Genomic DNA, 27,169 nt, shown 5'->3' with positions numbered 1-27,169 from the left:
AGTCCTAGATGGAAAGGGTTCCTTATAATCTCAGGTAATCAGACTTTTTCATTAATGTCCACCTATATTGCTACAGTTTATCTTTGAAGTAGATTGTTTTAGGAGTGTCAGCAAGATAGGGATGGGTAAGAGACTAAGGAATAGGGACTTCCCTGGTGGCGCAGTGGTTAAGAAGCCGCCTGCCAATGCAGGGGACACGGGTTTGATCCCTGGTCCAGGAAGATCCCACATGCCGCGGAGCAACTAAGCCCATGTGCCACAACTGAGCCTGTGCTCTAGAGCCCGTGAGCCACAATTACTGAGCCCGTGAGCCACAACTACTGAAGCCCGCGTGCCTAGAGCCCGTGCTCTGCAACAAGAGAAGCCACCGCAATGAGGCGCCCGCACACAGCAACAAAGAGTAGTCCCCGCTTGCCACAACTAGAGAAAACCCACACATAGCAATGAAGACCCAACACAAGCAAAAATAAATTAATTTTAAAAAAGAGACTAAGGAATATATCTGCATCTACAGTTTTAAATATTAAAATAATCCCTTAGAAAACAAAATACACATAAACAATAGCTTTGTGCTTAAAATAGCCAAAAATTCAATATTTAACTACAGAAAACATGGAGAAAAAAATGAATATACCTCTTAAAGAAATATCCATTTGCTTCAAACTGTTCTCTTAACATAAACTTCCCTCTGTATTCAATGATAAGTGCATCAGGAGGCAAATCTTTTGCAGATTTCAGAATCTTCTTATTTTTTTGTATATGGCTCTACAATCAGAGAAAAGTTGAGATTAACTAAAACCAGACTGCTTTCAGTCTAAGTACTTAAGATATACAGTAGAAAAAGGTTGTTTTATCATCTCTTGGCAAATGATATATTTACCTCTACAGGAGGTTTGAAGATCAAATTATTGGTATTCAAATCTGATTTATTTATCTCTTTTTTGTCATTTCCGTTGCCCAGTCTCAGAGCTATTCTTTGTGCCTCCCTCTGAACACCCTCACTATATTGGTTATTATTTGCCTCTTCATATCGATCCATCCATGCTTTGATTTTTGTCTCCCATCCAAAATTTGAACCATCAGACGAAGGATCAATCTCTGGAGCTGAGCCCTAAAATCATAGCAAACTAAGCATTAATATCTGGATTTTAAGTATTTACACACACACACACACACACAATATGACAATCTATATAAAAGAATACAATATAAACCAGAAATAATGATAGGCTTTCTAAGTTGGTCCTAGTAGGAAAAAGAAAAAAAAAAAGACCATAAGTGAGCAGCTTAATACATTTTTATACTGATGCCAGACACACGAGTTGGAAAACTGAAGGAAGCAGAGTTAAGTTGAATAGCAGAAATTTAAGCTTCACTACTGTAGCCAAATGGAGGCTTTCAATAAAACTGAAAATACCCAAAACTTTGGAGTCACTGTCAGCTAACGGTTAAAAAAAGCGTGTAATAATTTTTTTGAGACTGCCAATATCTACTCTGTACTCACAGTTCTATTTAACCAGAATAAATTTGCAATTATTATGTAAACTATACATACTACATATTAAGTATAAACTTATTTTCTGATATAATACTTCAACTTTTAACATGTTTTATAATAAAAATATACTTTGATATCTTAATTTTGTATAATTCCAAGATCTATAATCAACTGTCCACATGATAAATTCAACATGAGAATAAAATGTCTCACAAAATAAAGACCTTTAAGCTTAAGTGCTTGCTCCTCCTCATACCCCCTATTAAAATCTGTAAGATAAGATTGCTAAGTGCCAAAATGCAGCAAGATGTTTTTTGATCCATCTCTTAATGAAAATAAAAACAAAAATAAACAAACGGGACCTAATTAAACTTAAAAACTTTTGCACACCAAAGGAAACCAAGAACAAAACGAAAAGACAACCTACAGAACGGGAGAAAGTATTTGCAAACAAGGTGACCAACAAGGGATTAACCTCCAGAGTATACAAACAGCTCATGCGGCTCAATATCAAAAAAACTAACAACCCAATCAAAAAATGGGCGGACGACCTAAATAGATGGACAAGAGGCACATGAAAAGATGCTCAACATCACTAATTATTAGAGAAATGCAAATTAAAACTACAATGAGGTATCACCTCTCACCAATCAGAATGGCCATCATCAAAAATTCTACAAACAATAAATGCTGGAGAGGGTGTGGAGAAAAGGGAACCCTCTTGCACTGTTGGTGGGAATGTAAATTGGTACAGCCACTATGGAGAACAGTATGGATGTTCCTTAAAAAACTGAAAATAGAGCTACCACATGATCCAGCAATCCTACTCCTGGGCATACGTCTGCAGAAAACCATAGTTCGAAAAGATACATGCAGCCCATTGTTCACTGCAGCACTATATACAATAGCCAGGACATGGACAACCTAAATGTCCATCGATGGATGAATGGATAAAGAAGAGGTGGTACATACATACAATGGAATATTACTCAGCCATTGAAAGAACGAAATAATGCCATTTGCAGCCACATGGATGGATCTAGAGATTGTCAGACTGAGTGAAGTAAGTCAAAGAGAGAAAGACAAATGTCATACGATATCGCTTGTATGTGGAATCTAAAACAATGGTACAAATGAACTAATTTACAAAACAGAAATAGAGTCACAGATGCAGAAAACAAACTTATGGTTTGGTTACCAAGGGGGAAAGGGGGGAGGGATAAATTGGGACATTGGGATTGACATATACACACTACTATATATAAAATAGATAACTAATAAGAACCTACTGTATAGCACAGGCAACTCTACTCAGTACTCTGTAATGACTTATATGGGAAAAGAATCTAAAAAAGAGTGGATATACGTGTAACTGATTCACTTTGCTGTACAGCAGAAACTAACACAACATTGTAAATTAACAATACTCTAATAAAAATTTTTTTAAAAAAGAAAAAGAATGCTAAATGCCAAGCAGTGAAAAGTTACAACCTCTCAATAGGTTTTAGGAAACAAAAAGGGAATCCTTTTCTCATTGGAATGCAACTTAGAGAAAGGCATAATTACCACACATTTAAAAAGTTTATTAAAGCCTGGACTCCCTCAATTAATTATTTGCAGTCTTAGGACGAAAATCAATTAATGCAGATAACAAAAACATATATCTTATCAATAGCATAATTCAAATTTATAATGGATTTATTAACACAAGAAGTTTCAATTTAGTTGTTTGCAAACGCTGTTCATCAATTTTTCTACAGAACGGAACACCTTTATGAGAAGATAGATTATTTCTATAATGTGTACAACCTACCATAACTGTGAAATTTAAAAATCACATATAGATTTCATGAAAATTCTTATATATGCTGTTAGACATGTACATGTGTATGGTAACACTTACTAAAATTTACCATCAGTCCACCTTCCATATAAGTAACTAATCTTTACTACAAAAAGTATTCTTTTCTATAATGAAACAAACGATAGTAAGTTGCTCAACTATTTGATAGGGGTAGGTTTCTTTTACCAACTGATCTTTTACGGAATTATATATTCTACATTATAATGACCACTTGATAAAGAACAGATTTTTATACAAATATGAAACATCACATATTTTTGGGCCTTTATTTATTTTTATTCTTTTTTTATTTTTCAGAATTTTCTATAGTGAATATGGCTTATATAATACAAAAATGTTTTTCAAATACTATATACAGACATAAAAGTTTACAATCACTTTTTTTACTACCCCTATTTATTTGTTTATATATTGAGGTATAACTGATTTACAATATTATATTAGTTTCAGGTGTACAATGTAGTGATTCAAAATTTTTTATTGATCATACTTCATTTAAAGTGATTATAAAATATTGGCTATATTCCCTTTGCTTATTATTATTATCCTTGTAGCTTATTTATTCTATACATAGTAGTTTGTACCTCTTAAGCCCCTAACCCCATCTTGCCCTTGTCACCCCTTCCCCCACTGGTAACTACTAGTTTGTTCTCTGTATCTGTGAGTCTGTTTCTATTCTACTTATTCATTTGTTTTATTGTTTAGATTCCACATATAAGTGATAATATACAGTATTTGTCTTTCTCCTATATGACACTACATATTAAGGTTTTCATCAGCTTTATTAAAGAAATCTTCTCAGCTTTTAATTTTTTTTTGCTCTCCCTCCCCCCCCCCCCAAATAAATCCTCTACTAACTTGGTTTCTCTTCAATACAGCTCTTCTATATCTCTTGAGCCTTTTTAATATGACAGAATTACTTATTAGAAATGTAATGATCTTAAAGACATATTCAAGTTAACGGAAAAATTTTCAAAGGTGAACAAAGCATCTGTCACTTCTTTACGTAATAAATGAAAATATCTCAGTTAAGTAAAAGATGCTCCTTCCTCATTAAGCCTGCTATTCAGATTAGATAAAATGGGAAAAAAGGACAACCACTGGAGTATCAATAGTTCCAACAGCTTAATAAAAAACCCTTTTTCAGACCTCTTCATTCTGGTGTCAGAGAAAATCCCATAAATACAAGTTTAATATAGTAAATATAAAACCCCCAACTTTAACATATACAGAACATTTTATAAGACTTTGGACTTGCAGTATGCTGAGTGACACCATGTATTAACATTCTTAAGAAAGAGTTCCAAAACTATGCAAGAATAATCATTGGACAGCTGCTTAATGATCTGTTTTCCAGGAATGTGGAATAATTAATAATGATTACACTTTATACTATGGGGACAACAGATGTATTCTAACACGCTTCCCACATCCTATTTTAATATCTGGCAACTTGAGATATTCATTCTCCTTTACTACCTAACCTAGAAAGTTAGAGTAACACTGTATAGTTGACCTCCGTGATCCAACAGAAACCTATCTTTTAAGGGGAGGCACAGCTGGGGGGGCTTGCTTCTCTCAGCAATCTTGGCATCTACAACATTGAGGATGTATTCTAATTAATTCAAGGCACAAGTGACCAGTTTGTACTTACACGGTGAATCTATGGTGATTTTATAATATTTTATAACTACTGACAACTAAATCACTAGAATTCCAACTCTGCAAAAGAGCAAAATTTCAAATTCCAAATATTATTTTGCATTTCTATGTCTAGAATACTAGTGGTACTGGAGACACGGAATATAATGATAAATGAAAATTTTTAATTTTAATATTAGAAATTTTACTATTAGAAATTACTTATATATCTCCTTTTGTTTAATGTTTTAACAGTGTTAATAAACTCCAAGAGTGGTATATTAACCCTATTATAATTCTCTATGGTCCCACTTCTGGTAAAGATAATAAGCAATAAAATGACACAGAACTAAGACAGCATAATTTACTTTATTATGAACAAGCAACCACTTAGTTAACCACTAGATATTTGACAACTGATAATAAGGGCTTAAATTTAATGTGTTTACCTTAACTCTTGATGATTTCCTAGATCCTTCACGAAAGGCCTGAAATAACATGGAATTCTGAGTTAGTTTTTTAAAAACTGGATATAATTAATATTTAAAAATGAGTTCACTCAAGCTTTTTATTGAAGTCGCATAAATAACACAAAATATGGTAATAACCAATACAGTCAGAACTAGGGGAATGTTGAAGTAAAGTCTTCTACTAGAACACTGTACTACTATTAAAAATAAATACAGACTATGTAATAACATGAAAATATGTATAAGATACAATGCTAAGAAAATTTCTAAATTTTCTGTGTGCTCAATATTACAATCATGGAAAAATATTTGATAAAAGTTGGAAGGTATTAAAATATTGCAGTAGTTTTAAGTCATGAGCCAAGTTTTGGGGTGGGTTAAAATAATTTTGTTATTACTTTAATTTCTAAGTCAACTAGAGAGTAATACTTGAGCACTTACTAGTAGGGACTCAAATTATAAGCACTATGGTGAAAAGAACTGTACTTACTCAGTAAATATTGAATGGGAGCTCTCTAATCTGCCAAGTCCTAACGTGTTATCTAAGACTTACTTCACCACTCCACTCCCCAAAGTGTACACTCTTATTTCGAGAGACTTACGAACACTAAACCTAGAGTAAGCAATATAGTTCCTAATTTATTTAAGTTCCAAATTTGTGTGCAGACTATACGTTGGAAGACAGCAAGTTTTATTAAAAAGAGGAGGAGGAGGAGAAGGAGAAGCAGCAGCAGAAGCAAAGAACCTTCACGTAAAACACAGAAAAAGAGCTAGGACTATGGAGAATAGATATGTTCAGACAGGTGGACAACTGAAAGAAATACAATTCTGGTACTAAAGAAATATGAAAGATGGCACGCAATAGGAAGAAATATGTCACACTCAAAGAAAAACTAATATACCGCACTTGTTACCTACTGAAAATAGTTATGACGTAAGACTGGCTAAAAAAAATGTAAAAGTAGGTCATGAAAGCCTTATTTAAAAAGTCACATTTTAAGATTCTGACTTAAATACCGTATGTTCTTCACTATGATGGAGGAATCCATGAAATACCTCTGAGCAAAGAAGGGATAATAAAAACGATATTCACAGAAAATGTCAGAACCAAATGCAGAATGGACTAAAGTAGAAAGAGGATAAAGTTGGAGAAATTAAAGAAGATATTACTGTACTAGAGGTAATAAGGGCGTAGACTGGATTTATAGAAGCAAAAAGGAAGAAAAATAACAATATACTGAAGAGACATTCCCAAGGAAAAATCAACAGTGCTTTTGACAATAACTCTGAATGTCAAAGACTAAAGATGACTTAAAGATTTTTAAACCTAGATAATGGCTGTGCTGCTGAAACAAAAGAAGAATTTGAAGTATGATAAAAGAAGATGCAAGTTTGATTTACAGAGGAAACACTGAAAGAAAAATAGAACATTCATAAGTAAGTAATATGTGCTGACCATAGTTTTATGAAAAACTTAATATCAAGTTTGAAAAATTCTTTTCAAGTAAAATTAGAAAATTTAAAAAATTAAAATCCTAATATATGGGTCACAATACACAATCCATGTCATTAACAGTGTTAACGCTTCATGCCAAAGCCCTAAAGTGCTAAAACACCAACCAACAATACCTTAATAGGGTTTTATGAGTATTTTTTAAATGTCATCTGTCCAGAATGTCTATTGTTAACTCCATTCACATTTTTAACAGTTAGCCATAACAACAGGCTGAATAAAAAGCGAAATTAGATATATCCTTCTGCTATATATTTTTAACTATATATTGCCCCCAAATAATAGTAAAAACTTAACAGTAAAGCAAACTAAATCTTTTACGCCCAGTTCCTGGATTTTTTTTTCTAACCCTTATCAAGTATTACTAACTTAACAAGAAAGAAAAAATTCTTTTTAAATATACAACAATATTCTGAAACAAATAAAATGTGCTCCAAGACAGAATTGATTCATTTTAAATAGCCAAAAGTCATTCCAGCCAGAGAAAATGCAAAATCTGTTTTATTAAAAAAGTAGATTTGTTAATCTAGATGACCTAAAAATAGAACTACACAAGGATAACGTTTCCAAGTAACTTTTATACAGTAAACAGAGAAGGCATAATTTGAAAGCAGTAGATGAAAAAATTAGGTCAATACCTAAACACGAGTTCCTAAATTGTAAAAAGCACTTAATAGACAATCACTTTCTCTGTATAAGTTACAATCTGAGATGAGGAAAATAACAATGAAATAAAGCAAAATGTGCTTAAGTGCTGTAATAATAGGTTCAAGTGCCATGATGAAATGCAAAGAAAGATCATCATAGCAAATTTCATCGAAAAAAGTACTGCTTTAGATGGGCCTCAAAGTAGAGTAGGAGTTTAAAAGATAAAGATGGAGAAGAGAATATTCTGAACAATGAAGGGAACAGCTTAAGTAAAGATAACATATCAGAAATCAGAGGGAGAATTTGGTAATAGTTGTCCAGACTGAATAAAATACAGGAGAAGAATAGCAAAATTAGAGACACATATGTGAAGACTGCTAGAATCAAGACTTATTTTAAACAGGGAGGTGAAATTAGAAAATGAAAAAGATATTTAAAAGTACATGCTGCCGGACTTCCCTGGTGGCGCAGTGGTTAAGAATCCGACTGCTGGGCTTCCCTGGTGGCGCAGTGGTTGAGAGTCCGCCTGCCAATGCAGGGGACACAGGTTCGTGCCCCGGTCTGGGAAGATCCCACGTGCCGCGGAGCGGCTGGGCCCGTGAGCCATGGCCGCTGAGCCTGCGCGTCCGGAGCCTGTGCTCCGCAATGGGAGAGGCCACAACAGTGAGAGGCCCTCGTACCGCAAAAAAAACAAAAACAAAAACAAAACAAAAAAAAGAATCCGACTGCCAATGCACTGGGGACACCGGTTTGAGCCCTGGTCTGGGAAGATCCCACACGCCGCGGAGCAACTAAGCCTGTGTGCCACAACTACTGAGCCCGCGCACCTAGAGCCCGTGCTCCACAACAAGAGAAGCCACCACAGTGAGAAGCCTGTGCACCGCAATGAAGAGTAGCCCCGCTCACCTCAACTAGAGAAAGCCTGTGCGCAGCAACCAAGACCCAACGCAGCCCCCAAAATTAATTAAATGTAAAAAAAAAAAAAAAATACATGCTGCCTATTAAATAACCAAATAATATTATGAAGAATTACTCAAAAAAAATGATTTTATACCTACGTATAATTTCACTCTTTAATAAATATATAGTCATTATTGAAAGTATCTTTTACCTTACATGACAAAAAACTTCATTAGCAATTATAACAAATTTATTAAAAAGTGGCTTATAAATAGTTTTCTGCCATCATATCCTGGTGATATATATATATATTTTTTGCAGTACGCGGGCCTCTCACTGTTGTGGCCTCTCCCGTTGCGGAGCACAAGCTCCGGACGCGCAGGCTCAGCGGCCACGGCTCATGGGCCCAGCTGCTCCGTGGCATGTGGGATCTTCCCGGACCGGGGCATGAACCCGTGTCCCCTGCATCGGCAGGCAGACTCCCAACCACTGCGCCACCAGGGAAGCCCCTCCTGGTGATATTTTAATACAAAAATTTAAGTGAGAAAAATCTAGATCATAAGAAATTCAACAAATGTGGAGCCTTATTAAAATGATTAAATATGATTCAGAGACAAACAGCTATAAACAACCATTCACAATCATTATATGCTCCTCTACCTCTTTATAAGTTATTAAAAATTTAGAACTGTTATTTCTGTTTTCTAAACCAACAACCCACTAAATCTTATTTTAGCTTTTGCATTTCTATGACTAGTCTCATCAGAGTGATGATTTAAAGCAGTTTGCAAACATTTTTCTCTACTCCATTTCAATCTTTAAAACACATTAAAAATTTTAAATGAGTTTGAGTAAGCTTAGATGCTGCTACCTTCTCTAGCTACTATCCATTACTTCTACCACTTCCTATCTATTCATCTTCAAAATAGGAAAAACTTACTTTTTTACATTTTGAAATGTTTTGTTCTTTCTCCCCACTTTTTTTCCTTCTTTTATCATTAACCTTGGAAACTCTTGAAGCAGTTAAAGTAATCGATGTCGGGGTATGCTGAAATGCAGTATATAATTCCACAGGAACCTCATCACCACTCTCAGTTGCACTGGTATCACCATCTTCAAAGGCAAAATAAAAATTATTGCACAAGTAATACTTCTACTTCAAACAATAAAACAGCATTCCACATGACAAACTATTATTCCCCCACCTTTCTGAAGAATAAACATTTTTTTTCACTTCCTCACTCAGTAAGACACATTTAAATGCAAACTGCAAATATATTTCTGATATGTTAAACTAGAAAGGATACAAAATCTGACAACACACTCAGGTGATGTGACTGTGGGAAACAGACACTTACAAACATAGCCAGTGGAAATTCAGAATTCTCTATGAAGGGGAATTTAGCTATATCTAGCAGAATTCTATATACACTTACCCTCTTCACCCAGCAACCCCATTTCTAGGGATCTATCCACAGATAAAATGGGAAAAGTACAAAAAAACCCTTATCCAAGAGGGTTTCATGACGTTACTATCTATAATAACAGCCCAAATGTCCATCACACAGTTCAATAAACTATGGTTATTCAAAAATAGTTGTACTGGTGGCAACATGTTTTATAAGCCAAAGTGAAAGTTTAGCATATGTTACAACTTCAAATCCTGTTCCTAAAAATGAAATAAACACTATTGCACATGATCAACTAACGGATCACCATCTTTCAAAAGAGCAAACATATTTTACATCTTTAAACCAATAGGTTACCTATGTGCAAGAAAATATGGATGATTTTTATTTATTTTCCATATTTCCTAAAATAAATACATTACTGTTCTATAAAATCTGTAAAAAAAGAGTATTTAAAACCTCCACTTGAGATTGTAAATTATATATACAATCAACGTTCATTAGCAAGCAGTTTACGTCTGACTAAAAAATATGCAGGCCTCTTATTCTCTCAATCATACTAAAGTTAATTTAGTATAGATCCTTTTCACCCACCTGACATATTTTCCCTTTTCCGGCGTTGTAGTAGCACCGCCCTCTCTTTATCCAAACTCCTATATTAAAATATTAACATGATTATTTATAAACTTTCATAAATTTAGATATGAAGCAGATCTGTTTTAAATGTGATAAACTTGATAATTTCTCTAATGTTCTTATTGAAAAATGTACAGTATAAAATATATGTACATCACTTGCCTTACAGTTTAGATTTGATCTAGCATAATTAGCAGTAGATGCCAGTTAAGTGACTCTGTTGTGTTAAGAAAATAATTTTTTACTTTGGAAACTAGTACTTTTTTTTTCCAAACTGAACAAACCAAAAAGTCTGGGGGGACATGTTAGCGTCATTATTGCATTATTACTATTTGCCTAATTTCCAATTTTGAAATAATAAACACTAAACATTTAACAATTAAGCAAAATATTTCATTAACCTCCCCCAGCCTCCGCTCATGAAGTACATCATCCATAGTAACTGTTTACTTGCCCCGCTCTCCGCCCCCAAAGCGTTTTCACTGTCTAAACTTATTAGTCTAAATGTCAAATAACTAGATATAGTTCTTACATGGGAGCTGAGATGGGAGAATAAGAGCTTTAGACTGAAATACCTACTACTCAGTAATAAGACTTGCCTTAATATCTAGTAGGACATAAAACTATCCTAGCATCACTGATAATTCTAGTTATCACAGAACAATAAGCAGATATCACTCAAGTGACTGTCCTCCCTAATGGTCAGTTTTTAAGCAAGCTTTACTGAAAATCAGCAGATATTTACCCCATGATTAAAAAAAAAGATTTTAACATGTTAAAAAAACCCCAACTATCTGTAAAAAGGCTAGTAACTATTATAAAGTGAAACAAAATCAAAGAAAAACCTCACTCATACAAGGATATGTCCACTCTCACCACTCTTATTCAACATAGTTTTAGAAGTCCTAGCCACGGCAATCAGAGAAGAAAATGAAAAGAAATCCAAACTGGAAAAGAAGAAGTAAAACGGTCACTGTTTGCAGATGACAAGATACTATACATAGAAAATCCTAAAGATGCCATCAGAAAACTACTAGAGCTCATCAATGAATCTGGTAAAGTTGCAGGATACAAAATTAATGCACAGAAATCTCTTGCATTCCTATACACTAACAACGCAAGATCAGAAAGAGAAATTAAGGAAACACTCCCATTTAGTGCAATGAAAAGAATAAAATACCTAGGAATAAACCTACCTAAGGAGGCAAAAGACCTGTACTCAGAAAACTATAAAGAACTCATTGAAGAAACCAAAGATGACACAAACAGATGGGAGAAATACACCATGTTCTTGGATTGGAAGAATCAATATTGTGAAAATGACTATACTACCCAAAGCAACCTACAGATTCAATACAATTCCTATCAAATTACCAATGGCATTCTTCACAAAATTAGAACAAAAAATTTTACAATTTGTATGGAAACACAAAAGACCCTGAATACCCAAAGCAATCTTGAGAAAGAAAAATGGAGCTGGAGGAATTAGACTCCCTGACTTCAAACTATACTACAAAGCTACAGTAATCAAGACAGCATGGTACTAGCACAAAAACAGACATACAGATCAATGGAACAGGAGAGAAAGCCCAGAGATAAACCTATGCACCTATGGTCACCTAATCTATGACAAAGGAAGCAAGAATATACAATGGAGATAAGACAGCCTCTTCAATAAGTGGTGCTGGGAAAACTGGACAGCTACATGTAAAAGAATGAAATTAGAACACTCCCTAACACCATACACAAAAATAAACTCAAAATGGATTAAAGACCTAAATGTAAGACCGGACACTATAAAACTTTCAGAGGAAAACATAGGAAAAACACTCATTGACATAAACCACAGCAAGATCTTTTTTGACCCACCTCCTACAGTAATGAAGATAAAAACAGAAGTAAACAAATGGGACCTAATGAAACTTAAAAGCTTTTGCACAGCAAAGGAAACCATAAACAAACCAAAAAGACAACCCTCAGAATGGGAGAAAATATTTGCAAACAAAGCAACCAACAGGGGATTAATCTCCAAAATATACAAACAGCTCATGCAGCTTAATATTAAAAAAAATTTTTTAAAAACTAACAACCCGATCAAAAAATGGGTGGACGACCTAAATAGACATCTCTGCAAAGAAGACATACAGATGGCCAAGAGGCACATGAAAAGATGCTCAACATCACTAATTATTAGAGAAATGCAAATCAAAACTACAATGAGGTATCACCTCTCACCACTCAGAATGTCCATCATCAAAAAATCTACAAACAGGGCTTCCCTGGTGGTGTAGTGGTTGAGAGTCTGCCTGCCGATGCAGGGGACACAGGTTCGTGCCCCGGTCCGGGAAGATCCTACATGCCGTGGAGTGGCTAGGCCTGTGAGCCATGGCCGCTGAGCCTGCACGTCCAGAGCCTGTGCTCCGCAATGGGAGAGGCCACAACAGTGAGAGGCCCGCGTACCGCAAAAAAAAAAAAAAAAAATCTACAAACAATAAATGCTGGAGAGGGTGTGGAAAAAAGCGAACCCTCTTGCACTGTTGGTGGGAATGTAAACTGATACAGCCACTATGGAGAACAGTATGGAGGTTCCTTGAAAAACTAAAAATACAACTATCATATGACCCAGCAATCCCACTATTGGTCACATACCCTGAGAAAACCGTAATTCAAAAGAACACATGTACCCCAGTGTTCACTGCAACACTATTTACAATAGCTAGGATATGGAAACAACCTAAACGTCTAACAATAGATGAATGGATAAAGAAGATATGGTACATATATACAATGGAATATTACTTAGCCATAGAAAGGAACGAAATTGGGTCATTTGTAGAGATGTGGATGGACCTAGAGTCTGTCATACAGAGAAAAGTAAGTCAGAAAAACAAATATCGTACATTAATGCATATACATGGAATCTAGAAAAATGGTAGAGATGAACCTACTTCCAGGGCAGGAATAGAGATGCAAACATAGAGAATGGACATGTGGACACGGCGAGGTGCGGGGGGGAAGGGGAGGGTGGGATGAACTGGGAGATTAGGATTGACATATATACATTACCATGCGTAAAACAGATAGCCAGTGGGAACCTGCTATAAAGCACAGGAAGCTCGGCTCGGTGCTCTGTGGTGATCTAGATGGGTGGGATGGGGGGGTGCGGTGGGAGGGAGGTCCAAGAGGGAGGGGATATACGTATACATATAGCTGATTCACTTTACTGTACAGCGGAAACTAACACATTGTAAGGCAGTTATACTCCAATAAAAAAGAAAAAAAGGAAAAACCTCACTCATAATAAACAAATGAAAAGTATCAATAAAACACTGAGATTACCATCTCTCATCTAGTTAAACCAGCAAAACTCCAACTCCATCAAAAACTCTACTGTGAGGCTGGGGAAAATAGGCATGCTTATCCATGACTGGTGGTAATTCAAAACTGGACAGTTGCTACTGGAGGGGAATTTGGCAATATCTGACAAAATTTGATATATACATTTACCCTTTTACTGAACAATCCCACTTCCACTTGCAATTACACAAGACTGGAAACAACTCAAATGTCCACTCAAAGGGATGACTAAACTACAGTACATGAAAAAGATGGAGCACCTTGAAGCTACAGAAAGAAATGAGTCAATCTCTATATTACTACTATGAAGTGATCTTCAGGATATATTTTTAAGACAAAAAACTAATGTGGCAAAAACTCTACTATGCTACTGCTTATCTAAGTAAGGAGGAGAATACAAATATATATATATGTGCATATCTGTTTCTAATATAACAAACAATGGAAGGAATAATCAATTTTTAAAAAACTGTTACTTCCAAAGTGGAAGGAACAGGGGTCGTAAATGTTAGACTTATTTGAATGTACCTTGTCTTAAATATTTGACTTTAGAATGATGTGATTACTTCTTACATAATTAAACAAGCATATAATTATAAAAATAAAGTACAAAAAGCAATCCTTAAAAATAAAATTGCTATATTACTCATCCATTTCTGGTAGGAATGAAAAAATGATACAACTACTCTGCAAAATAATTTGACAATTTCTTATAAAACTGAACATGCAACTACCTACCATATGACCAAGCAATTGCACTCTTAGGCATTTATCCCAGAGAAATCAAAACTTAGGTTTACACCAAAACCTGTACACAAATGTTCAGAGCAACTTTATTTGTAATAGCCAAAAAGTGGAAATGACCCAAATGTCCTTCAGTAGGTGAGTGGTTAAACAAACTCTGGTACATATATACCACATAACACTACTTAAAAATAGAAAAAAGTGAGATACTGATATATGCCACAAATTAGCTGGCTTTCCAGGGAATTATGCTCAGTAAAAAAAAAGCCAATCCCAAGGGCTTCCCTGGTGGCACAGTGGTTGAGAGTCCGCCTGCCGATGCCAGGGACACGGGTTCGTGCCCTGGTCTGGGAAGATCCCACATGCCGCGGAGCGGCTGGGCCCGTGAGCCAGGGCCGCTGAGCCTGCGCATCCGGAGCTTGTGCTCCGCAACGGGAGAGGCCACAACAGTGAGAGGCCCGCGTACCTCAAAAAAAAAAAAAAAAAGCCAATTCGAAAAGGTCACATACTGTGTGATTCCATTTATGTAACATTCTTAAAATGACAGAATTACTGAAATGGAGTACAGATTTAGTGGTTGCCAAAGGTCAGGGATGGGAGGGGTAAGAGGTGGGAGGTAGGTACGGCTAGGAAAGGCAACATAGGAATCTTTGTGATTGACATGTTTTGTAGCTTGACTATACCAATGTCAATATTCTGGCTGTGATATTGTATTAACAGTTTTGCAAGATGTTACCACTGGGAGAAACTGAATAAAGGATACGCAGGATCTCTGTATTATTTCACAAATGCATGCAAACCCACATTACTTCAAAAGTTTAATTTTTAAAAAATCAAAAATAAAACTAGGGCTTCCCTGGTGGTGCAGACGTTAAGAATCCCCCTGCCAATGCAGGGGGACATGGGTTCGAGTCCTGGTCCCAGAAGATCCTACATGCTGTGGAGCAACTAAGCTTGTATGCCACAACTACTGAGCCTGCGTTCTAGAGTCTCTGAGCCACAACTACTGAGCCCGCGTGCTGCAACTACTGAAGCCCGTGCGCCCTAGAGCCCATGCTCCTCAACAAGAGACGCCACCGCAATGAGAAGGCCACGCAACGCAACGAAGAGTAGCCCCTGCTCGCCACAACTTGAGAAAGCCCGCACGCAGCAACAAAGACCCAGTGCAGCCAAAAATAAGTAAATAAAATAAATTTATTAAAAAAATAAAATAAAAAAATAAAACTAATAACCTAACCCAGAAGTGTGTACCCAGTTGGTGTTATAACCACACAATAAAATTCTTTCAAGAGACTTTAAACACAAAAAATTAACTATACATCCCTGTAGAAAATATCTTACAGGAAAAAAAAGTTCTGAAGTGTGTTACATAATCATATTGTTACAGGTGCTATTGTTGGTACTCTTACTTTGAGACTGTTACATTCTTCTATGGGATTAAGCAGTTGAGCAAATTACATGATACTCTAATTACACTACTGTATATGTTGTTGAGAACTAGGATAAAGAGAGACACAGATGGAATACAGAAACAGTTAAATGAAAACCTTGTACAGTTGACCTCTGAACAACGTGAGGGCTGGGGTGCCGAAATGCAGAGTGTGTAGTTCTGTAGTATTAACTATTGAAAAAATTCCATGCATAAGTGGACATGCACAGTTCAAACCTACGTTGTTCAAAGGTCAACTGTATTCCTAAATTTAAATTGCAATTATCTGTATAAACTCATGTATTTTATCTTAAAAATAAACAAACAGACAAAACTTCTAGTAGACTAGGTTCATCTACTAAAAAGACCTAGCAACGTTGAGTAGTTCCAGAGGAAGGAGCATTACTAGCTCTCAGATTCTGGTCTTGAAAACCAATTCTGAGCGTGGGGCACAGAAGTATGAGATAAGCCCGAGACATCTTGTCGTATTAGATTGCACAAAGCTAGCAAGTACTACTAGGGTATTGTCAAAAGGACCACAAAGCCAACTCAAAGTGGTTCCCATTAACCAAAAATGGGACAAAATTTCAACATAAATAAGGATAATAGAGGGACTTCCCTGGAGGCACAGTGGTTAAGAATCTGCCTGCCAATGCAGGGGACACGGGTTCGATCCCTGGTCTGGGAAGATCCCACATGCCATAGAGCAACTAAGCCCATGCGCCACAACTACTGAGCCTGAAATCTAGAGCCCGCGAGCCACAACTACTGAGCCCGTGTGCTGCAACTACTGAGTCCATGCACAGCAACTACTGAAGTCCATGTGCTCTAGGGCCCGCATGCTGCAACTACTGAGCCCGTGTGCTGCAACTACTGAAGCCCGTGTGCCTAGAGCCCATGCACTGCAACAAGAGAAGCCACTGCAATGAGAAGCCCGCACACTACAACGAAGAGTAGGCCCCGCTCGCCGCAACTAGAGAAAGCCCGCACACAGCAATGAAGACCCAACACAGCCAAAAAAAAAAAAAAAAAAAAAAAGATAATAGGGACTCCCCTGGTGGTACAGTGGATAAGACTCCACACTCCCAATGCAGGGGTCCCAGGTTCGATCCCTGGTCAGGAAACTAGGTCCCACATGCATGCTGCAACTAAGAGTTTGCATGCCACAACTAAGGAGCTGACAAGCCACAACTAAGGAGCTGGTGAGCTGCAACTAACAAGCCCGTGAGCCACAACTAAGCAGCCCACATGCCACAACTAATGAGTCCACATGCCGCAACTAAGGAGCCCGCCTGCCGTAACTAAGACCCTATGCAACCAAATAAATAAATATTTAAAAAGAAAGGAATAACTGCAACAGACTGATATCCAATATGTTTAAATCCCTGACTTCATAATGACACTTAGAATTCTTTTCACTATTCTAAAAACTGATAAAGGCTACAAATCAACAAGCATTTATCCTGCCTTTCCTCAGTGAAATATACCTTAAGAGAACTGAACAGTTAATATGGGGAAGTTTTCTACAGAAATAGTCCAGCTAATAAGTGATAAGCAATAGAATTAACATGTCACTAATTTGCAACCCCTAATAAATTAATGGATCTTAAAAATAACCATCAATGGGTCCCATTCATATAAGATGTGTCACCTGATAGAACACAGTGTATGAAAGTCTAACCCCCCCCCCCAAAAAAAAGGGACCTAAATCTAATCACACACCTATTTACAGAAATATCTATAGAGAGAAATCTGTTAAACCATGATAATGCAATTGGCAAACTCACCAGGATAAATAGACAATTCAGTCCCTTAAAGAAACACACTGCAAAGGAGACTGGGGTTGGTTGGGTAAGGGGTGTAGCTTTAGATTACTAGAGACTTAAAAGAGATGTATAGCAACCAATCAATACTTTAAGAATGGCTGGATGTAATAGATTTTGTTGCATGTATCAATATAATAATCGTTTTGTGGTTATAGATTTTTGTTAAAAAATTCTTTTATAGATACATACTGAAATACACATACACAAATACATACATACTGAAATACATAAGGATACATATGAATGAAATAATATATTTGGGATTTGCATTAAAACAATTATGTGAAGGAGAAAAAGACACAGCAATGTAAATGAAAAAAGATTATTGACAATTGTTGAAGCTGGGTGGTGGAAACATGCAGGTTCATTACACTATTACTTTTATATAGGTTTGAAATGTCCATTAAAAAAGATTTTTTTTGAAAAGCACAAAAAAGAAATGGGAAGAAAACACATTACTGCCAACAAGCAGAATGACAGTAAAAGCCCTGCAAAATTCTGTAACTAACGAAATGTCCTTCTAGTAACTTTATAACATAATTTGCAGTCCACTGAAAAAAAGATGTCATCACTTAAAAAAGGCACTATTATTTCATGCATCATTAAAAACCCTAGAAAATAAACCATGACATGCTATCAATGGAAAGATTCTTGATTTTAGAGATGTCAGAATGGAAAAAGAAAAAAACCCAAAAAACAAAACAAACCATAAAAAGGAAACTTCTTCCATCTTAGATTCGATGAAATACAGTATCCATTAATTGTTTAATCTAGAATTCATACATAAATTTCTAATAACTAAAGATTACCTCAGTAAAATGACTGGCAATTTTACTGTATGTACAACTTACCTAGGCTGACAACGTTCACAAAGATATGTATCAGGAATATGCTGCCTGTCAATCCCCATGCAGTCAATATGTTGCCAAACACTTTAAAAAGGAAAAAAAAAGAAAAGCAGAACATATAAAATATTATTAAAATCATCCTTAAATTAAGATTTGATATTCCATTTAACTATCAGTTAATAAGTGTCTACTTTGAGTTTAGCAGTGTAAAAGGTAATACGAAGAATTCATAGAAATAAGTCCTCGGGAAGATAAAACTTTGAGATGCAAAAATAAGAGGACAAATATAGGATATTATATATATGATATAAATTTCTAAAGCAAATATAATTTTACAATGTAAAAGGTATACATTACAAATATAATTAGAAATCACAAACTGGAGATGTCCACAATGCTTCGAATTAATGGGAAAAGAATCCTGAAGAATAACAGAGACTTGAAGAGAACCTCACTTGGGAAATTAGGAAGAAAAGACCTCATTATAGCAACATTTTCTCAAGTAGACAGATACTGGGAGCAACAGCCAGAAGGCAGTTAATATATCTGAAGAAGAATGTTCATTTTGAGAAACAGAGGGGGATAAAACTGAATTAGTAAAATGCAGTCAGATTACATACAACCTGGAATGTCAGGATTTGCAGAGCATTCCTCTAATTGGCAACAGGTAACAACTAGAGGTTGCTTTGATGGTATACAGTGTTAATTCAAAGAAGTTAAGAAACTGGAGGCATAAAAATCAACTAAGAGGCTTTTCCAACATTCCAGATCTCAGTTAAAGAACAATGGAAAGAACTAGAATGATGGCAGAGAAGATGAAGTTAAAGAATCCAATAGTCATTTCATGAAGATAGAGACTAAATCTATTATGAACTCTATTTTTAATGTGATACATGGACCAACTTGAGGCAAATTTCTCAATGCTATTATTTTGCATTTTATTGCCAAGACTTTAATTGGTCTAAAGTTGATATATATGCCTGTTTCTAAAAATAGTCTTAATTATTCCTTATATAATAATGAGCTACTTTTAATATATAGCTACTGAGTTAACTGCTATGATCTTGCTCTTTACTTCTTAACTGAGTATGTTGGGACGAGAACTGGTAAATGTGAAAGGTAATGGACTATGTATCAAAGATGTAGGGGAAAAAGTTCAAAAGAAAAGCAGAACACCTGACATGGAGAGTCAGAATAACAAATTAGGTTAAATCTGGGGGCTAAGTAATAATGTCATGCAGACCACAGAAGAAATAAAACTAGAAAATGAATAAATAATCAGAGCTCTAGATGTCAAACTTGAAAGAGATGAGTATGGGCAGTAGGTACATGAAAATATATAGAGGCAATGAAAACAAGAATAGAGGAAAAAAGATTAAGCCTTGTAGTATACTACAGGTTAAGCAGTAGAAAAGTAGAATAACAAAAAATAAATTCATAACAAATAGAGCAGTTGCTAAAAAGCAAATACCTTGAATAATCCAAAATACGTGAACTGGTCCCTCAAGAATTTGTAGATAGGTGTAAGTCCTAAGGACTATTTCACTCTTTTCTAATAGATATAATTCTATATTATATATAGATCATTGTAATTAATCAAAACAAAAACACTTTAGATTATGCATTAAAATAAAAATATTGTCCAATGGTATGTAGTTTATCACATAAGACAAAATCAGCAATGAGAAAGCTATTTTATATGATTGGTTAAAATATGAATTCAGATTTGCTAATAAGTAGCTAATTAAAAAATAATGAGGAAAACAAGTTATCAGAGAAGTTATTTTCTTAGTTTTTAAATTCACCTCCTGAATAAGCTCACTGAGGTGACTGCTTATGGTAATAGTATGTACCATAAGTTTATTTTTAAATTTTAAAAAGCATCACAATGTATTTTTATTATGAAAATTAACTCAAAGCATTAATATTACAACTTCCCATAAAAATAACATCAATGGGCTTCCCTGGTGGCGCAGTGGTTGAGAGTCCGCCTGCCGATGCAGGGGACGCGGGTTCATGCCCTGGTCCGGGAAGATCCCACATGCCGCGAAGCGGCTGGGCCCGTGAGTCATGGCCGCTGAGCCTACGTGTCCGGAGCCTGTGCTCCGCAACGGGAGAGGCCACAACAGTGAGAGGCCCGCGTACCGCAAAAACAAACAAACAAACAAACAAAAAACCCCATCAAATTTCACATTCCACTTAAGACTAATCTTCCCCCTTTTTGGAAAAGCTAAATCAACTTTTTCATATATAACCTAACTGCCTGTTTATATCAATAACATCCCACTCCTAATCACCTAACTTAATAGAAGGGAACAAGATTACAAATAATGCAAAGTAATTTCTATGTGGCTCAACAATGCATTTTTACACTCACATTCAAATATGGGTACTATTTCAAATAAAATGATGAAGCTATGCCTTAAGACCAGATCCAGGACATTCTGTAAACTATCAAACTTTCTTATCCTCTACAGTACATTGCTTAAATACTCTCTGCTTCCCAGCCTATGCAGGGGATGGACTCAGTAACTTTCAGGTTGAAATCCTACTGTTCCCTCTCCATCCTCCCCAACTCCCTCCCACCAGGGGGAAAAAAAAAAGAAAGAAAACAAAACCCCTTTCTCTCCCAATCACACCTTCTCTAGGGGAGGAGGCCTTTCTTGGTAGTTGAACCAGGGTTGGGGGAGGGGAGACTGTGGTTCTGGTTCAAGGAGACTCCAGAGTGCTGCAAGGTTCAAGTCAAAAGGAGGTGAGAGAGTCAGGTCAAACAAACATCAATCAAAATGTATAATTCCCCCAAACTGGAAAATCACAGTTGACTATACAGCACAAATAATTCCAAAGGAAATACACAGGACTCAATTCTCCTCTCATTTCTGTCTTGTCTACTTTATGTAGTTGTATTACTACCAAATGAGTAAAAAGAGAGATGTGATTCTATATGAATAAAGTTCAGAACTGATTGCCTATTACTCAATTAACAACGAGGATTTCTAAGAAAAACTCTAGGATAGCTTTTTTCCCATAGGGGCATTTCCTAGGAGCAAAAGAGAGTGCACTGACAGTTGCAAAAGTATCACTTAAAAAATGCATTTATCAATTCCTTCAAAAGTCACTTTATTTTTTCCAACATTAACAATCATAAAGGTTAGCAGCATTCTAGAAAAATAAGCAAATGGCATGAAACATTTTACCTGCATTTGTCACAACAGATCATGTATCCATCATCATGTGTAAAACCACATATGCACCTGGTTACATCAGTACCATAACTTCCATCCTCAGATGTGCTGATTGTAGTAGCACTGGAAGTTTCATCAAAATTAGGAGTGGTAAATATGCCTACTTCATTTTTGCTAATAAGAACTGATGGAGGAGGGGAAGCCGGAGGTGTTGGAGGAGGACGAGCACCATAATTATGGTCCTGGGTAATTAATCACAAATACATCACAATGTAATTTCAATAAAAATATAAACTAAGCAACTTAAATAAAATTCAATCCTTAAATATTTGAGAGAGATGAAATTGGCCTACTTCTTCCTTAATACCTTTAAAATAATGACTTGGTGAAACCAGATATAGAAACTTGGTCACCTTCACAATGCAAGATGTGAGAATAGTGGTTAAAAAAAAAAACAACTCAGGAAACTGGAGGCTAAAGAATAACAAAAACAATTACAAAAGACGTATTATCACTATAAAGTATACAATAGGGATTTTTAAAGTTTTGGCAACATTGAATAGACAAGCTTAGACAAGCTTTCATTTTCTCAGCTATGAAATGGGGATGAAAACTATACCTATCTTATTAGGTTGTACCTATCTTATTAGGTTGTTTTTGAAGATGAAATTAGATAATATACGCAAAAATGCTTAGCACAGAGCCTGACATATAAGTGCTAAATAAATGGTAACTATATAATTACTATATAATTTAGAATCAACAGTAGATAGTACAATTCTATCTACAGTCTTTTTATACAGAAGGTAAAGAATTATAATACTAAACTATTAATACCATAAAAAAGCAAAATAATAATAATATAGAAACTTCTAGGGAATTCCTCTTATAGAATTTTAATCCCTTGAATAAATATAATTAGATCAATGAAAAAACTAAACTACAAATTACATACCTAATTGTTTAGATAGTATAAAACAAGTCTGCTTTTAAAATATTCAGTTTTAGGCACAATACCACACACATCAACTTTCAACCTCTAGATACATAAAATATATAGAGATTTATATACAGATATAAAACATACCCTTCCAGAGAAACGTGTGACACTTACCGCATAGGGCAGACCAATGTAACTGTGTGAATGATGCGAGCTGCTGGTATATAACTGGTGGGGATAACTGTTGGATTTCTCAACTACCACAGGGCTAGCTTCTACAGATTCTGGTCTGGAGGGAAAAAAGTTGCATCAAAGAGGATTGCATTGATTTTTTTCCTTTCAATCTATTTAAAATTATAAGCACTTATTTTATTGGCTATCAAATAAAATGTCTTTAAAATGTCTAAAACAAAGACACCCTGTGGACATGATGTATCCTATTTAGAATCTGCATCATTAAAACAAACTTTTAATTAAGTACAATAAATGTCCCCCCTTCAAGTTCAGATATAGTTTTCCTATCATTAAAAAAAATTAGTAGAGATTAAACATTACTTAATATACTCAGTGGCACTGGGGACACTATGCACAGGATGGAGAAAAGTGGTAGAAATAATTTAAACAAGACTAAGGACATACTGAATCCATATGGACCCCAATTTGAATGTGAAGTATACATTTCAATGTCAAAGCTTCATGTATGTGTTAGTGTGTCAAGATATAACAAAGCCTTGGAAATATCAGAAAACCTAAGGAACAGGAAACCTCACAATGAACCAAGGTTTGCTTATGAAAAAAATGTAACTAGCAGTCTATGGTAGTGTAAGATCAGCAGTTCTGGCCTGATAATGGCCAAATGATGATGACCTGACCAACCACTGATACAACTGAGAGTAACAACTCACCCGCTGTGGTGGACTTATAAATTCCCTGGCCTAGCATTTTATATTCATCACTTTCCCAAATTCTTCACTTATATCAATCCTCCTGAGCCCTAGCCTGATAATTCCTATTGATCAATGTGGTAGTGAACCTACTTGAGGGCAATGCACACTGAAATTAATTTCTCCCTTGCACACACACAACATGACTCATTTCTGTGCCTTTATTCTTACCAACGCCATCCTTTGAGATGATTTTTTCATAACCCTTATGCTAGCTCTTATTCAAAACCTTCCCTTAGAATTTAGTACTACTTGCACTCTTCATGGTTTAAGGCTTCTTAATGCAGTTACAATCTAATTGGTCAAATTTCTACTGTCAATTACTTCCTGATATACTGCCCCCCTCCACTCATCCCCTGCACAAAGTCTCAGTTTTGCTCTAAGTGACTGCTGCTTGGGATCCAGTGTGCTAAAATCAGTAGAGAGAGGAGGCACAAACTGAGGTCAAGTGGTTCTGAAGGAGATTACAAAAGAAGAGTCTCCAAAATGTTCTGAATATTTAGAAAACCAGTACTCACCTATTATCTATGCTGTTACGTTAAAATTTTACTTGCTTAATCTTTTAAAAAAAATGTGTTTCTTAATTCCAAACTTAACACATGCTCATTGTACAAACTTTAAAACAGAAGTACGTAAGAAAGTGAAAAGATCATGTCTTCATCCAAACCTGATACACCCATGTTAAGATGCCTCTAAATTTGTCTATCCATAAATACATCTAACAGTTATTTTTTTTAAAAAAAAATGAGAATGTACAATATGTACTCACAATTTGCTTTTTCAATCTTTCACTGTCAACACATACCTACCTTATTTTTGGTAATAACAGATTATTTCATTATATGAATGTACCATAGTTTATTTAACAAATTCCCTTTTGGTAGATGTTTAAATTGTTTCTGTTTTTCAGTGTTAAAGGTATCACTGAAATTGTACACCCTTCTATACACTGTTTTCTGCTTACTTGGCAGTATTTCTACAACATGGATTCCTGGAGGCAGAAATGCTGAACAAAAGGGTAAATGCACATAAAATCAATACATACTGCCAAACCACCTTTGACTACAATATTGATTCCTTTAGAATTCTTTTAAAAATACATAGAGGGGGGCTTCCCTGGTGGCTCAGTGGTTGAGAGTCCGCCTGCCGATGCAGGGGACCCGGGTTCGTGCCCTGGTCCGGGAAGATCCCACATGCTGCAGAGCGGCTGGGCCCGTGAGCCATGGCCACTGAGCCTGCGCGTCTGGAGCTTGTGCTCCGCAACGGGAGAGGCCACAGCAGTGAGAGGCCCGCGTACCGCAAAATAAATAAATAAATAAATAAAATAAATAAATACATAGAGGGAAGAAATGGGGTTTTAGCAATTCCTGACCTATTATTAAAGCAAGATTGTAGGAATTGTGGCCATTACAGAAAGATTCACTCTTAGGGATTTAGAGTGTGGCAAGAAATTTGTATTTTGGAGTAGATAATGGTTGGGAATTAAAAAAATAAGACTTTCAGTGAATACAGATAAATTCAAGCATGTAAACAAGCCACAAATCCTTTGCATAACCTCATGATTCAAATTAAAGCTATACAGCACTATTCACAATAGCCAAGACACGGAAACAACCTAAATGTCCATCAACAGATGAACAAATAAGATGTGGTACATATATACAATGGAATACTACTCAGCCATAAAAAAAGAATGAAATAATGCCATTTGCAGCAACTTGGATACAACTAGAGATTATCATACTAAGTGAAGTAAGTCAGAAAGAGAAAGACAAATACCATATGATATCACTTATATGTGGAATCTAAAATATTGCACAAATGAACCTATCTACAAAACAGAAACAGACTCACAGACATAGAGAACAGACTTGTGGTTGCCAAGGGGGAGGGGAGAGGGAGAGGGATGGACTGAAAGTTTGGGGTTAGTAGATGAAAACTATTACATTTAGAATGGATAAACAACATGGTCCTAATGCATAGGACACGGACTATATATCCAATCTCCTAGGATAAACCATAATGGAAAAGAATATAAAAAAGAATGTATATATGTGTATAACTGAGTCACTTTGCTGTACAGCAGAAATTAGCACAACACTGTAAATCAACTATACTTTAATATTAAAAAATAAAAAATTAAAGTTGTAAATACTAACAAGTTGGCAATGCAAGAAGGCAGAAATACTTCATCAAGATCCTCATTTCTAATGCTACTACTTAATAAAAGTAATTTTAAAAAGAAGGTAACAATTGTTAAAAAAAAATGGGTTGACATATTTTAAGGATTTTTCCAAACTGTAAGATAGTATTAAAAAGAAAAACAAAAAAAGCCAAAAAAAAACAAAAAAAAAGGACACCAGACATCCTTAGAAATGTTCCCTAAGAAGTCCCATGGTGCTAAACATCCTCAAAACACACAGTGAATCTGAAAATAACTTTGTGACAAATACCAAAAGTCAAACATCCTTTAGATCCGGTAACCCCATTTTTGGAAATTTATCCTAAGAAAGTAATTCCCACTAAATAACGACCTGAAGAATTGAGATGTTCTTTTTAACACTATTCATAAAACTAGATATGAGTAGAAATCATTTAAATGTCCAATCAATAGAAAATGATTAAATCTGAGCAACCTACTATATTTACACATGGACAACAGCACAGCAAAAACTCATGGTAACAAAAATCACTGTATTATGGTTACAGGAGTTTTCCTCAAAATCTCCTATAATGTTACCATAAAGCTTTAGTAAATTTTTAACTGCAGGGCTAAAGAGATAATATGTAATAGTAAGTTTCTGTGTAAATAGTTGCTTCAGGGCTCTGTTTAGCCAATTTATATTGTCACATAAATGCTGAGTTAATACACAGGTATAACATTAACCATACAGAAACTACATTAGTATACTATGTCTATAATTATGTATCAAAACATAAACCATGGTGCTATGTTCATCCTGCAAATAAGATTTCACTTACATAACTGTGATGTCACTTTTCAAAGAGAGCGTGATTATTTGTATTCATTCATATATTGTTTTGTATGTGTTCTTAAATCACTGAAACGTTGATCATTGTCAAAAAGATGATCTTTAACCACTGAAACTTCCTAAAGGATAATCATTCTCTAGTTTGGTAATTCAAAATGTCCAAAATGTTAAAAAAAAAAAAAAAACAACAGGTAATTAAAGTATTCCTAATGTATAAGCAATAAGATATGGTCAAATGATCAATATAGCCTGAATTATAGTTTTCAAAACTTTGAATTCTGTTTCCCATAGGTAGAGAAACTCAAATGCAGAAAAAGAGATTCT

At 35.4% G+C, this 27,169-nt stretch overlaps 1 protein-coding gene across 2 annotated transcripts in view; it reads right to left on the bottom strand.

Moving 5' to 3' along the window:
* KMT2E (lysine methyltransferase 2E (inactive)) overlaps positions 1–27,169 on the bottom strand; it is a 98,774-nt gene that overhangs the window by 28,278 nt on the left and 43,327 nt on the right. For both annotated transcript variants that reach the window (XM_082661508.1, XM_082661509.1), the window contains exons 4-11: positions 23,083–23,197; positions 21,981–22,210; positions 18,787–18,867; positions 10,538–10,596; positions 9,475–9,647; positions 5,453–5,491; positions 881–1,111; positions 635–765 (exon numbers count right to left, since the gene is read on the bottom strand). In XM_082661508.1, the coding sequence (XP_082517634.1) occupies positions 635–765; positions 881–1,111; positions 5,453–5,491; positions 9,475–9,647; positions 10,538–10,596; positions 18,787–18,867; positions 21,981–22,210; positions 23,083–23,197 (1,059 nt within the window). The remainder of the gene's footprint in view (positions 1–634; positions 766–880; positions 1,112–5,452; positions 5,492–9,474; positions 9,648–10,537; positions 10,597–18,786; positions 18,868–21,980; positions 22,211–23,082; positions 23,198–27,169) is intronic.

This window comes from Grampus griseus (assembly GCF_964374135.1).
Source record: "Grampus griseus genome assembly, chromosome: 9".
NCBI classification, from domain to species: Eukaryota; Metazoa; Chordata; class Mammalia; order Artiodactyla; family Delphinidae; genus Grampus; species Grampus griseus.
The sequence above is the reverse complement of the archived record's forward strand: the minus strand, read 5'-3'. Positions and strand labels throughout refer to the sequence as shown.